This window comes from Cornus florida, unplaced genomic scaffold (assembly GCF_030987335.1).
Source record: "Cornus florida cultivar Cherokee Brave unplaced genomic scaffold, ASM3098733v1 CherokeeBrave_3.0.0_Hap2_Chr05, whole genome shotgun sequence".
Lineage (NCBI taxonomy): Eukaryota > Viridiplantae > Streptophyta > Magnoliopsida > Cornales > Cornaceae > Cornus > Cornus florida.
The window spans coordinates 113196947-113212344 of record NW_026775575.1 but is presented as its reverse complement, the minus strand read 5'-3'; the positions used below and the strand labels follow the sequence as shown (position 1 = coordinate 113212344).

General features: G+C 33.9%; 1 protein-coding gene and 1 long non-coding RNA gene across 2 annotated transcripts; both read left to right on the top strand.

Annotated features, from left to right (window-relative positions):
* Window positions 1-601: 601 nt before the first annotated feature.
* On the top strand, window positions 602-6376 carry LOC132308685 (uncharacterized). The gene is made up of 3 exons (XR_009482459.1): window positions 602-805; window positions 906-966; window positions 6125-6376. It is a non-coding gene; the product is annotated as an uncharacterized LOC132308685 (long non-coding RNA).
* A 2597-nt stretch (window positions 6377-8973) lies between these two features.
* On the top strand, window positions 8974-11127 carry LOC132310490 (uncharacterized). Its single transcript, XM_059808661.1, has 3 exons — window positions 8974-9122; window positions 9244-9322; window positions 9435-11127. Exons 1-3 carry the CDS (start codon window positions 9069-9071, stop codon window positions 9551-9553), a joined length of 252 nt encoding a protein of 83 aa, XP_059664644.1. The 5' UTR covers window positions 8974-9068; the 3' UTR covers window positions 9554-11127.
* The last annotated feature ends 4271 nt before the right edge of the window (window positions 11128-15398 follow it).

Sequence of the window (15398 nt, the reverse complement as noted above, 5' to 3'; positions counted from 1 at the left end):
GGGATTGAGCTAATAAGACAGGTTTTTGTGCCTACTTATTTATCAATTGTCATGCCATGCCTGGGTCAAGGAAAATCTTGACTAAAGTAATTGTCAACCTAACTCCTGAGTTCTCTAAGTAATTGCTAATCACAGTGGGATTGAGCTACTAAAACAATACTCAAAGCGATGTTTGATTCAAAGACTAACAAACACACTTTGGAATAGATTTTGCCAATCACACAAGAATTACACTAACAAAGAACATCAATAATTAAAGTTAATTGGTAAAAATTATGGACCTACTTGATTTGTAACTCTGTAAACAGTTTAACAACTCGAAAAACATAAAACTGTATTCAAATAATTATAAAAGACAGTTATTTGAAAAGAGTCTTTTTTATAACTGAGTTTTCATAAACTGAACCAAGAAGGCCCTAAAGATCTCTAGTATTTACTAGAAAAGGTTGTGATCAAATTTCAATCTTATGTGCAATATACGGCATTGGGGTAGAATCTTTTAGGATTGCAATTTGATAGTGACCAATTTGGTTTACAATGACTTTTGTTGCTCCAATTTTTGTGCGCGTAGTTCACTCAATGCATTACGATTGGTGTTGAAGTTTAACATTTTCTATACGAAACTTCAATATAATCAATAGTGGTAGAAAGAATTGAAAGATAATAAAAGTGGACCAATATGTTTAGTCAATCTGTCTGTTCTTCATATAATGATGGATCTCATTTATGTTTTTGCACAGTTTGCTAGTACAATGAAACAGTTTTTGTTTTTGTTTCTGGAGCATCCTTGAATTTATGTTAGCTGGTAGGTACATCTAGTTTCTAATGCGTGATGATACACACTGTCTAATTTTGTAAATTTCATATGAATTTCATTAACTGACAACCCTTGTTGTTGTTTGAAGTTTTGTAGAGCGCAATGGAAAGAAGTAGATTGCATACAAGGATTGAGGACAACTATGGACTGTATGGAAATCTCTTTTCATTTTCACTCATTTTGATTGATCAAGTCATGTTTATTTCTCTAGCGTAGTCTTTGTTTGTTTGTTTTCTTGTTATAGTCATTTTAATGTTTCGTATCTGTAGGAATTAAATAACTCTAAAAAACATTGTAAACATTGTTGATTTTTAAAAACTTGTATATATTTATTTATTTTATGCTTTTGTGATAGCATGTAATTCAGGGCCACTAATAGGAAGAATTTTAAAATTATTACTCTCTTATATGGTTAGGCTTTTTAAAATTTTTATTTCTTTTTATTTTTAGACTCTAACTGTGTAACACTCTATAATTTAATTAGGCCCTTTAAGCTTAAAAAGGATTTAATTGTCTTACGTTTAAATATATTTTATGTAGATATATTTATATACTTTATGAGCTGCATTCTTTTGTTCATCCTACTTGCTATTTATATCATTGTTATTATTATTATTTTTATATAGAATAGTTTTAGTCTTAGTGGAATATAGGTGCCCACAAATAGGTTAGTGGATATTTTTCTAAAAATTCAAGAATACCAGCTGTCCGAATTTTACATCTGCTGGAAATTAGATTTTACATGAATTATTTGACCAACTTCTTGAAACCGGATCTTTATCAAAATTTTCAGTTTTATACTTCTCTAAGTCTATTTTATAAAAACAAATTTATTGGAATTTTCTTAGCTTCGGATATTTTTCAAATGAATGAAGTTTTCAAAAACACTTTATTTTCAGCATTCTTAGACAGCCATTTTCCTTCCAAAAACTGATTTTATCGACAAAGCTTAAGTTGTTGGGAATTGTAGTGTCACATTACCCTTTGAGTCTAGTTTTCAAATCATTTTTGTTTTCCTTGTTTCAATTAAAATCGAATTTTATACGAATTTTTGATTGGGCACTGCACATAATTTTGGTCCAACAAGGATTGCTGTTCCAATTTCTTTTTACATCATAATTTATTACGTCTTATAAATTTGGGGCGTGACAAACTGGCCAATAGAAAGGTCCCTAAATTTTTTTTCTTCTTCCAAAGTTAGGCTCCTAAAATTATAACTTATTTATATTATTAAACTTTTTAATTTTTTTATTTCTTTTTATTATTAGACTCCAGCTATCTCCTAAAATTATTTTTTTTTTTCCCTTCAAAGTTAGGGGGACCTGAAATTATTAATTCCTTATATTATTAGACTTTCTAATTTTTTTTTAATTAATATGAGCGAATAATTATGCTCTTGTGATATTTGTACGAATTTTTAAGGAATGAACCGGCCTCCAACGGATTCGACCAGCTTTGCATAAGAAATTCGAAGCAAAGTTGCAATCTCTCGTACCGGAAAATATAGTCCTTATGATTTTTAGACGAACGTAATTATACGAATTTTTAAAGGAAGATATACATCATTTTCACCACGTGTGGTATAATCTTGTTATGACATATGGAGTGAGATGGTGTAAATCCTACGGGTATTGTCCACTTTTAATTGGGTTGTTTGGTCTTGGTTGGTTTTTGGTTAAATGTGTCTTGTCTTATGTTCTGTTTCTTGTCTTAGTATCCCTTTCTCATTTAATTTGGTGAGAGATCATAACAACTCGAGCAGGCAGTATAAAGTCACACAGACATTCTAAAATGTTTGGCTACAAAATGACCACACAGAATATAAGAGAGTAATAATTTTTAAATTTTTTATTGTTGTTTGTTTGCAAGTTGAAATGGGGCCACGATGACTGTGAATTCTTTATTGTTGTTTGTTTGCAAGGAGGAATAAATAAATAAAAGTTGGTGGGTCCATCCGTGGAAAGTATTAGTACTATGTTTATCAATTTATTTTTTTTCATGAAAGAAAATAAAGTGGTTTTCTTGGAAGTTTATCGAAGTAATGTCATTTTCAATTTGTCAAGTCTTCAAGCCCACCAGAAGAGACCAACCTCGTATGGACCACGGTCGAGTCCGTTAGAAGGAGAAAATAAAACCGCGGTTTCACACTGCGGTTCAGTCTTCCCCTATGAGGACGTTTATATTTATATATATATATATATATATATATATATATATCCTTCTGACGGACTCGACCGTGGTCCATACGCGGTTGGTCTCTTCTGGTGGGCTTGAAGACTTGACAAATTGAAGATGACATTACTTCGATAAACTTCCAAGAAAACCATATATATATACTTATGTATATATTTCTAATATAAAAAGAGAAGCTGGAAAGACCTGGAGTTCTATCCTAATGTAACGGGTGGGCGCTTACCCATTTACTCAAAAGTTCGAACTATTAGGTAGTACTGCATACCTACCCATTTATACCCAATCACTTTCCCATTCGATTCCGATGTGGGACAAATAACCCTTATTACATTCTCCCCCACCCAAACTCGCAACGCCCTCATTGCGATTCGGGCCACCCTGCCTACCCGGGATGCTAGCCTGGACGCCTTCCGGGCCAGGTGCTTGGCTTGACACCTGATTAAGGACTGGGTCTGGCTCTGATACCAACTGTAACGGGTGGGCGCTTGCCCATTTACCCAAAAGCTCGAACTATTGGGTAGTGGTGCATACCCACCCAATTATACCAAATCACTTTCCTATCCGATTCCGATGTGGGACAAATGACCCTTGTTACACCTAGGCAGTACATTTTTTTGACATATTATATCGGTTTTTCAATACAGTCATTTTTTAACACATTTACATTAATTTATAGTCTACACATAATGTTGAAAATTGTAATACTCCTAATTTTAAAAGGATAGTCTCGGTATTTATTTATTTGTTTTAATTGTATTTTTTCATTATTTAATTAATTATTTGACTAATTGCTTATATGTTTAATTGAATTAGGTATTACTTGATTATTTGATTATGTGTCTATATATTATTTGTATTTGTCTATATGTTCATTGTTTAATTAGGTTATGTGCTTAAATGCTATTTTGATTAATTGTAAATTAAATGTTTTCTTTTCTTTTATTATTTTATTTTATTTTTCTTTTATGATTATGGTTAGTAGTAATGGGACAACCAATTGGGTCCCATGAACTACTTGGATATGAGGTTGGATGTGTACGGATTATTACCCATGAATAGTTATATATGTATATATATAGATATATATTATATACATATATAAAAAAGAAAGTAATTTATTAATTACTTTTATGGTAACTTGGATAGTAATATTTAATTTGATGTATATGTTTTATATTTAAATAATAAAAATATACATAGATTTGAGACGTGTTATGTTTTAACTTACTTTATAATATTATGGTAACTTAAGTATTATTGGATAATCCATTAATAAATAATGGAATGTGTATAATTTATTTATTTAATAAACATATACATAAATTATATACGTAACATATTTTACTTACCTTTTTAATATATATATAAAAGGGAAAGTAATTTGTTAATTACTTATATGGTAACTTGGGTAGTAATATTTAATCTGATATATATGCTTTATATTTAAATAATAAAAATATACATAGATTTGATACGTGTTATGTTTTAAGTTAATTTATAATATTATGGTAACTTAAGTATTATTGGATAATCTATTAATAAATAATGGAATGTGTATAATTTATTTATTTAATAAATATATACATAAATTATATACGTAACATATTTTGCTTACCTTTTTAATATTTTTATTTTCATTTTTTTTTTAGTTGACTTGGATTGGGAAAAGGGTTATGGTTATTTTATTTAACTTATAAATATATAGCTATAGGTTGTAAAAGGGGGTTAGAAATATTCACATGATATATACTAAAGAGATAGTGTTAGAGAGGGAAGGAGGAAAAGGAAGGAATGAGGAAAAAAACCCTATAGAGAGAAGATTAAGGAAGAAGAAGTTTAACTTTCGATCCGAAAGTTTAAGGCAAGTTCTTCTTCTATCTCTTCCCCTTTGATTCATGTTTTTGTACATGCCTAGGAAATTCCAGGATTTATTAAACACATAAAATTAAATAATTATGCATGTTTAATTGGATTAGAACATAGGTTTTATGAAATTGGTTCATATCTGTTCTTGTGTTATGAATTGATAAAATACATGATTTTGATTTGATTTCTTATGTGAATTTTTACATGTTTAAATTATGTATTTTTCATATTTGTGAAATGATGGAACGTAGAAACATGCCTAGGATTCCTGAACATTAAATAGGGACTAGGTTTGGGTTTTAATAAATTTAAATAGACTCAATCATAATGATACTTGCTATTTGAATGTTTTAAACAAACGAATGGATTTAATCTTTTAAAATATTTTAACAATTGAGATTAAATATGTAGGATGAATTGGATATAGAGAATCCTTATTTAACGGTATAATAAAATATTATCATGTATAAGATTCAGTTTGTGTAGGACATATGATATAGGAAGTTTAAAGAAATAATAAGTCATTCCTATTATTATGTGATAACTTGATATCATATTTATCATAGTTATTTATGGAATATTTGATGTATTTCCTTAATTGTTATATTAATTGTTGGATTGTGTGGTTTAATGTACCGGTATGGGACGGTGGCATTATAGGGATAGATTAACTTATCAGTTAAGTCCTACCTATTTTTTATAAGGGAATGGATTAACTAAAATGTTAAGTCCTACTTATATTTAAGTCAGGTCAGCTGAACAAGTTGAATGACTTATGGAGGATTAATTTATTATATAAGGGAATGGATTAACTAAAAAGTTAAGTCCTATTTATATTCAAGTGAGGTCAGCTGAACAAGTTGAATGACTTATGGCAGATTAATTTATACTGGATAGGATGGTTACTAGATTATATATATATAAGTATGGTGCCATAATATGAGTTTGAGTCTCAGGATCAGTGGTTAGGGCGCGTATATCGCCAGGGATGTGTAGCTAGATATAGTGTAGTTGTGTACCCTGGTAAGTCTAGGTACTCATGTCCACTATATGTGCGTTTTGCATGTTACCTACTATTCAGGTTGAGACAACCCTATAGTCTAGTGAGGTTACTTTAGTGTGTGTATATATATATACGGACTACTAGTTACTATTGGATTGATTAGGATGTATACGTGTATCGGATCTCTGCTTGGATTGTAGTAAAGTAGAACTTGTTTGTGGGCCTGACCCACCATTATTTTTCAGGTGTTCGTCAGGAGTAGAGGTTGTTCGTGCTAAGCGAGGATCAGTCTACTTCATTCTTCCGATGCTACATAGGAGTTCCTTTATGATTCAGTTTCCTATTTTAGATTATTGTCATTTGTTTAGTTTGGATTTTCTAGGGGTCCACACAGTATGGATTCCCGAGTTGTATTTTGGAGGATCAGTTGTATCAGAAGAGTTTATTAATTAATGGAAATATATTATGATGTTTATTATTAGATTATCATTTTAATTTCTTGTCAGCATTTTATTTATTCTTCTTTATTCTTTTGTACTCTGTGTTCGTTTATTATCAATTTGTTTTGATATCCTCGGGTATTCGGGTGTGGGCTTGGCCAACCCGCATTCGGAAATTCGAGGGTATCACAAAAATCACTATCAAAATTTACAATAAGCAATACGCCTCCACACGTGTAAAAAAGTACTTCATATTATTTGGGTGAGTAAAAAAATTAAAGAAAAAAGAATAACTGAGAATTGCATATCTATCATTATACTCATGAATAATTTGCAAAAAAATAAAAATTAATATATTTTTCCTAAATAAAATTAACATCAAACACACACACATATATATATTATATGCATCTAAATAATTGATTTATTTTCAATATTATAAATAGACATGTGAGCAATAATATCATGACAAACTGAGAAAAAAATTATTCTTTCATACGTAAAAAGATAAATATTAGTATTTTTTTTAAAATGTAAAGGAGGAGGTAAAAGTCAAAAGTGAAAGCAAGTTTTAGTTCAGATTCAAAAGAAGCCATTACCAGAGATGTCCTTTTTTTCGTCTCTCTCTCCTCCCTTTGGTGAATGAAAACTCATTTAAAACAAAAAAACAAAACAAAACAAAACAGAAACAAAAATCAAAATCAAAAGAATAATTATTTAGGCATTCAAATTTGTCAATTTCCCTACGTTTTTTTTTTTTTCCTTTTTTCGAACAAGAAACTTAAACACCTATGTTGTCCTATTAGCCCAATTATCAAGTAGGTTGTACTCAAGTCTCATAATAAATATTATTATTATTATTATTATTATTATATTGATAGTGAATGAATTATTAAATTTACTCGTAATGAGTCCATAAAAAGATAATGAATTATTTCTATAAATTCAATCTAAGAAGATTAAAATGATAATATTATATTAACTTTTCAATTAAGATAATAATCTTCAGATTTATCTTACTAAATTTATGAGGTATTAATCATTGTAATGTTTGGGTGTAGGTTGAATCTCATATAAAAAATATTCCCTCCATCTAAAACTAAATGTCCTTTTTTAAAAATTATGACTTAACGGTACACCCACGAGGTCCTGAACTGTGATTGATGTAAACATACTCTTAATATTATTGATAAACAATGACTCAAGACCTTAATCACATTGGCTGACTTTAACGAGTCAAGCTCACTAATTCAATAATTGTACTTTAATTTAACGTGACTTGTCCCACGCAACTCATAGAAGACGTTTCTCCAGGAGTGGGTCCAAATTAAAGAAATGTCCACTTAATTTCTGTCTCTCTCCGCGTGTAGTGAAACTATTTAATTGAACCGAAACCAAGAGGCTCTTAAAACTATATGCATACAAACACCAAATCCTTGTCTATGTTTTTTGTTTAATACTTGGCTTGACTGGAGATTTATCAACGTTTCACTCGTATGGTTGAGCAGTGAGCACTAGAAGATTGTCATTCTCGTTCAATAATATATATGCATATATGTGTATATATATATATATATTATTTTTATTGTCAATTAAACTCTATTAAATAAACATGAAAAAAGGAAAAAAATATATATCAATGGACTTACTTATGTCATCTCATCAAGATTATTTTGACTCATAAATTTGACTAATTGTACAAAGTGTTCCACTAAACTTGATAACTCATAATAATCGTTCAATGAAATATCTGTCACCTCGTTAAATAAGAAGGCAAGCTCCAATGAGAGTGTCTCAAGATTAAGGGCGCAACTCGGTGGGTTGGGCAATGCGGATTTAACTCGTCTAGTCCAATTTTTTACGGCTTGAACAGTTATTTTTATAATTAAGGTTGAGATCCGATTGAAAATTTGCAACAGACTTAATAAGTTTGGACTTGAATTCTAATATTATTTATATACACATTTTTTATTTAAAATACATTATATACAATGTTCAAATTATGATCAAATTTTTTTTTTTTTTTCAACTTTCTTTGTTAAATCTTAATTTATTGTATATTAACATTTAAGAGATTTAATTTATAAGAATTTGTTTCTAATTTATTAAAAATTTACAATAAGTTATTTTTTTTAAGAGTAATTTAATCAAAAACTAATTCAAAATCACATTAAATTTTTACGGTGAAAACTGACCATATTAATAACCCAAATTAACCCGACTTTCTAACATGTAATTTAAGTCCGAATTGCAAATCCAAGTTTAAAAGTACAAAAATGAATTCGATTTGAGTTGAATAATTAGGGTTGAAGGTAGAACTAAGGTTAAACTCGAATTGAATATTTCATATATTGAGTTAGGCTCAAATAATACCTCCAATCCGCTCAACCCCTGCCCTACTCAAATAGACTCAACATAATAAATTCCATTATATCAACTAAATTTTGCAGCGTTGTTTTTGTCTTTGTATGGTGTGTCTCCTTCCGGGACGTTGCATGGAAGATTACATACGGGACCAAATTTTGTTGATACTAAATGGGTAGTTGTAACATCAATTTGGCCATATGTTTGACACGATCCTTAATTTGATTACTCTTTATCTCCCCCAAAATGAGGTAATAATTAGAAATGAGCCAAGTTGTCCTATAAATAGAGGACCTGCCTTGCACGGTATTACCACCATTCATGACCAACAACACCCTCTTCAAGAACCCTTTCACAAGGTTTCCCAAACTATACCCCATATACTATGTGTCTCAGACTACTACTAATCCATCATATTCACCAAACAAAGAAGATGAAGGTAATTTGATTTGATCACGTAGGAAATTGCTATTATATCATTTCTGCATGCAGTTGCAAAGAATTATATAAATATATATATTTATATATATCCTAAGTTGAATTTGTGTATTTGGTTGCAGCAAAAGATGGTGATTAAACTGCAAATAAATGACCAGAAGCGTCGCTCCAAAGCCCTCAAGATTGCAGTCGGTATTTCAGGTAACAAAACTTTTCATCTTCAAGGACACATGTACATATATGTAGCTAGGTTGATGAAACTGGATAGCTTTAATTTGTATGTAATCAATATTTTTATATGTATGTTGTGCAGGAGTGGAGTCAGCGGCTTTACAGGGTGCGGACAAGAACGATATAGTGGTAACCGGAGATGAGGTGGATGCGGTTGTGCTGACGACGGCACTGAGAAAGGGTATAGTGTCACGGGCCTAGAGATTTGGCGCAGCGGCACGGCCCGTGCGGCACCAAGGCGTTGCTTCAGCTCGCGCAAGCGCCCTAGTCAGCCACCACGACCTGCCCTCCCAAGGATACATGCTGACTGGTTTCGGCCTGCCATGGCCTCGTCAGGGGAACGGCTCCAGCTCCCGACCAGTTTGTGCAGGGATGGCCAACTCCCTTCTTCATAGTCAAGTCCACGACCAGCGACAAGCACCTCGAACTGAACCGAGTCGACCTGCCTGAACTCTGAAGAGGTACCATCCTGTGCTCCTGCACGCCCCTTCCCTGGAGCCATTCCCAGTCAAACTCTGCTCTTTGCCAACCAGCATGCGTGTCTTCCATCCTCCAAGCGTCTTAGGAATCACTTCGTGACATTCTCCCCCACCTAAATCCTGCGACGTCCTCGTCGCAGTGCATCGCTTCACTACTGCGTCAACTCCATTCCAAAGTCTGCCTCCATGCGGTATGCTCGCCTTTCCACCATCGCTTCCTTGTGCAGCTCCCTGCACTGCACTCGCTCAATGATAGGCCTCGGACCAAGGGGACGTCCACTCCTCAAGGACGTGACTCTTCTTCGTCATACCGCCTCCGCGACATCCCGAGCAAGCAATGGCCTCCTGCCGACTTGATACTCGCCCTTCACCATGGTTTGCATCACCCAAGGACTAAGCACGAACTTTGGCGCGCGCGGCCCTCCGACCCTTCAATGCGCAACTTTAACGGACACCTCTTCCTGGGGAGATGGAGGCTCTCCCCCCAACTGCATTGATTCCTCCTCATCGACGCAATTTCAATGCACCGTCTTCATTCTCTGACCTCTCCCAGACCGACAAGGGGGCACCCCACCGTGCTTTACCCCAAGTCCTGCTCTGATACCATTTGTCATGGGCCTAGAGATTTGGCGCAACGGCACGGCCCGTACGGCACCAAGGCGTTGCTTCAGCTCGCGCAAGCGCCCTAGTCAGCCACCACGACCTGCCCTCCCAAGGATACGTGCTGACTGGTTTCGGCCTGCCATGGCCTCGTCAGGGGAACGGCTCCAGCTCCCGACCAGTTTGTGCAGGGATGGCCAACTCCCTTCTTCATAGTCAAGTCCACGACCAGCGACAAGCACCTCGAACTGAACCGAGTCGACCTGCCTGAACTCTGAAGAGGTACCATCCTGTGCTCCTGCACGCCCCTTCCCTGGAACCATTCCCAGTCAAACTCTGCTCTTTGCCAACCAGCATGCATGTCTTCCATCCTCCAAGCGTCTTAGGAATCACTTCGTGACAATAGGCTATGCCGAGCTCGTAAGTGTCGCCGAAAATAAGAAAGAAGAGGAGAAGAAAGAGACCAAAAATGAGGCGGTTGTGTATCCTCCCGTGATTTGGACCTCTTGCGCCCAATACCCACCCTACCAAGACCCCAGTTGCTCCATTATGTGATTAATTGCATAAAATGGAGTGGAATTTGGGTCGGTTTTCTGAGGAATTTTATTTGTAGAAGCGAATTAATAATATTCCCAGTTGCTGATGCTTGTTTGTGACAACATAATTAACAAGTTATTCCATGTTTTGTTATTCAACTTGCACTAATAGAAAGTATGTGTTGTCTTATTCAACTTTCACTCATATAAAGTACAAGTCTTTAAACCAACAAAGCCCTTTTAAACAAGACTTGGTGTTGCTCACTTTATTCGAAAGATAACCAACTTTGTAGAGTGTGATCTGAAAGTACAAATTGAAATATTTCAAACTCATTAAAAATATGGATCATTCAAGAATCAAGACTCAAGAGTATAATTTTGAATTGCTCTAACCAACAGAGGACCTAATTAGATCCATTTTATGAAGCATAGCTACAGTAATTACTCGATGATGATTAATCGAATGATACAAATTAGGTAGAGATATAAAAGTAATTTCTCAAGGTGACTGGAGTTTCTCGTCATATATACCAGTAGCCCCTGTGTCCTCCATAGCTTAAAAAAAAAACTCATCTAGGCATGTCAACTCAGCACAAAAGGTAAAGATTTTTATGTCAAAATTAATAATTAATAATATGAAGCTTAGGTGCTGAAGCCAAGTGTTCAAAAATCGTGACGACATACTCCTTGTTTACCACCAAGCCGTTGGCTAGCTCGCAGCCAAGAGAAGTTAGCAGTTCAAGCGTCTGTGAGTGTGTTTTTTACACACCCATTATCCAAGAACTTTGTGATGTGTGTGAGTGTTCTGAACATATATATAAATAATATATACACAGACATATATTATGATATCTAGAAATATATATATATATATATATATATATATATATATATATATAAACTTAATTAATTGGCTTATACAACCACGGTTCCATATTAGTAGTCAATTATCTCATTTTTATACGTTCTAAATTAATTGTTCACTTTGAAAAGTCAAAACAAATAAACTTATCTTTCCATCATTGTCCTTTATATTTTTAAAAAATTTCAAACTTGGTAACTATACATATCTAAACTAAAAAGGACAAGTTAATAATTTTAAAAAGGGATAATACATTAATTGCATATCCCCTTAAAAACACCAATTTCTAAACTTAAACATCTAATATGAGACAGATGGAGTAGCATGATGAAATTTAACTAGCGTATTGTCACACCCCGCAACCAAGAGGCTACGCCACGCAGGCGCCCAGCAAACGATGACATAGAGCCTTCATGGACCGGAGCTTTCTAGACTTCTCTACACAAGTATGGAACTTCCCGGAATTCTCTAGATTAGTGTGGATGTAATACCCGTATTTTATTAAAGAGTTTAGTTTATTTAAATTCATTTATGTGTGGATTTCTTTACCTATTATTGTGCATGCTACATTATTATATAAAGTTCATTTAATGGTGCATGTAAATTAATTGTGTATGTTAAAATAGTAAATTTATTCATTTAATTGTGCATGTATTATTATTAATAATTTTTATTTGTTGGTTATGTTTATATTAAGCATTATTAGTTAATCAAAGTATTATATTTGTGTTATAAAGTATTATGATGATATAATGTATACTTATGTAATAATAATAATAATATAATAATAATAATTATAAAAGTTTATTAATAATAATATAATAATAATTATTATTATAATTATAATAATAATAATAGTATTAAATCATAAGTCATGATGAAATTAGAGATTAGGATAGGATTTCATTAATGTTTATGGGTAAGACTTGAAGCCATATGGTTGGGAATGTGGTTAATTAAATGCAAAATTAGATATTTGTAATATTTATATTATATAAATTGTATATAAATTAGCTAGCCTACATTAGAAGGAATGGAAGGGAGTTAGAAAAAGTTATAATTTTTAGTGAGCCATTGTAAAAGTGTGGAAAGGAAGAGAGAGAAAGAAAGGAGCTTGGACCGGTGTAGGAGAAATTTACCCGACTACGCGCAACCGGCGGATTTATTTTAAATCCAAAAAGGCAAGTTATTATCTACTTTTCCCCTTTGAATTAATAAATTAATTGTTTAGTTTATTTTCATACATAGAGACCAGGTTATGAGGTTAATAAATTATTAATTTTAGTTTATTAAACTAATGAAATTTTAATTATATAGGATGGTATATATTTATTTAATATCCTATGAAATTAATAATGGCTGAAAATAATTAAATAAGGCTTTAGGGATTTTTCTAGAATTTTCTAGATTTTTCCGGGGCTTTTCTGTAATTTCCGGCGACCTTCCGGCGAGTTTTCCGGTCGCCGGCAATGGGGGAGATGACCGGAGTGATCCGGTGTGATGCAGCGCACCATAGGAAGGTATGCGCGCGCATCTGGGCCATTAACAGGAGCGATTGATCCGGTGCACCGCGGTCCATGTTACCGCGGTACACCCGGATCTATGAGCGTTGGATTGAGTGAAGATAGGGTGAGATGATTCAGTGTAGCGCGCCCATAGCAGGATGATGCAGCCAGCGAACCAGGACGAGCCACGTCATCAGGGGGGCTTAGTGGGCGCGTGGGAGCGCGTGCGCGCGCGTGGCGGCGCGTAGGAGCGCGTGCACGCGTGGGAAAGCTTGGCGGCGCGTGTGGGGAGCTCTGGGAGGCGCGTGGGGGCGCGTGAAGGGCCTCTGCAGCTGCTGGAAAAGTCCAGAATACCCCTAGGGACTGTTTTGTCATTACCAGGACCTTCACTATACATTTTGGGGCCTCGGGTTGGCATTTTTGGAATTAACGGGACATTATATTATTATTTTAATTCTCGTTAACTATTATAATTGTCCGATTAATATTTCTAAATATTAATTGTATCAGTTAAAGTGCGAATCGCTAGTAAACGTATGTAATTAATTTAACGACTATTAATGGTATTATTATTTTATTAAACTGTAATAACCATTAATGTTAAATTAATTAGTGCTTGGTTTTATTCATATAAATGATCCATTATATATTATGGAATATTTATACTGTTAATCATATATAAACCATGATTATTATGCTGTGTGCATTTCAGGGAATAAATGGACTGTTTATTATGTCGCATTTATATTATATGGATGTGTTGCCATATAGAACCATGTGAGCTGGCTAATAAGTTTAGACTCATTTATACCTTATGCATTCGTTGCTATAGACAGATGTGTGGCTGTCGGGGTATGTGGTTTAATATTATTGGCATGTGTTGCCTAATTGGTATACTTAGTATATTTATTCATATTATTGGCATGTGTTGCCTAATTAACATACTCAGTATATTTAGTATTATTATTGGCATGTATTGCCTAATTGTTATGCTCAATAACTCATTAGTACATTGAGATGCGTTATTACTGTGTGGTCTTTACAGTCTGTGTTGTCAGTAACGTGCACCATGTATAATAGCTGATTTCCCGGGTAGGGAAAGGTGACACTTAACCACCTAGTGTGAGTCTAAGTGATCATCGTCTATTCTGGTTGAGGTCATGTTATACATTGGATAGTTCCCTTAGGATGTATACAGATATAGTACTCATCCGGATATAAAGGATTAATTTATTTGATTCTCTGATTTGGGTCATAGTAGAGAGGACTTGCTCGTGGGGTTGACCCACCATTGTTGTTATTTCAGGATACGGTCAATACCCGTTCCAAGGTTGAGGTTAGCAGTGAGGGACCACCATCCGAACTCATCTACTCTTATGATCCAGTTCAGGGTAGAAGTTTTATGTATTACTTCAGTTTCAGTTTTTATTTACTTTTGACGTTGAACTCTCCGGTTTATATTTAGGGATCTTTGACATAGGATTTCCAAGTTGTAATGGAGTACTGTATTAAATAAAGGATGGATGGATGTTGTATTATTTAGTGTTCCTTTCCTGTCTAAATTCTTTTATTACCATCATTTTGTATTCCATGCTTGTATATTGCCAATTGTTTTTGATATCCCTCGTTTTTCGTGTATAAGCCTGATCAACTTATGCGTGAAAAATGTTGGGGGTGTCACAGTGGAGTTGTCTAACCTTTTCTAGACTTGTCTAGAGTTATATAAAATTCTTTAGAATTCTCTAGACTTGTCTTGTACATTGTAAATAGTTCTAGAATTGTGTAGATATATCTTTGGAGGATTCTAGACACTTATTCTAGGCCACACATTTGTACACATCTAGAATGTTCTTGTAAGGCCAAAGGCCTATAAATAGGAGGTGGGAGTTCATTTGCTCCTCACCAAGCAACCTAAGTTGTAATCTCCTCTCAAGTAATACAAGTGTCCATACATTCTCAAACTCTCTTGTTCACTTGCATAATCTCTTCCTACACACCCAAGTAAGCAAAGCACTTGTCTAGCCTTAGTCGTCACTAAGCTAGCACACTCAGGTAGATTGACTT

Excerpts from the sequence above, each read along its gene's own strand:
- LOC132310490 (XM_059808661.1), top strand. The coding sequence starts at position 9,069 with ATGTGTCTCAGACTACTACTAATCCATCATATTCACCAAACAAAGAAG. Across the intron at positions 9,123-9,243 it reads ACCAAACAAAGAAGATGAAG|CAAAAGATGGTGATTAAACT; the intron begins GTAATTTGATTT and ends ATTTGGTTGCAG. Across the intron at positions 9,323-9,434 it reads GATTGCAGTCGGTATTTCAG|GAGTGGAGTCAGCGGCTTTA; the intron begins GTAACAAAACTT and ends TATGTTGTGCAG.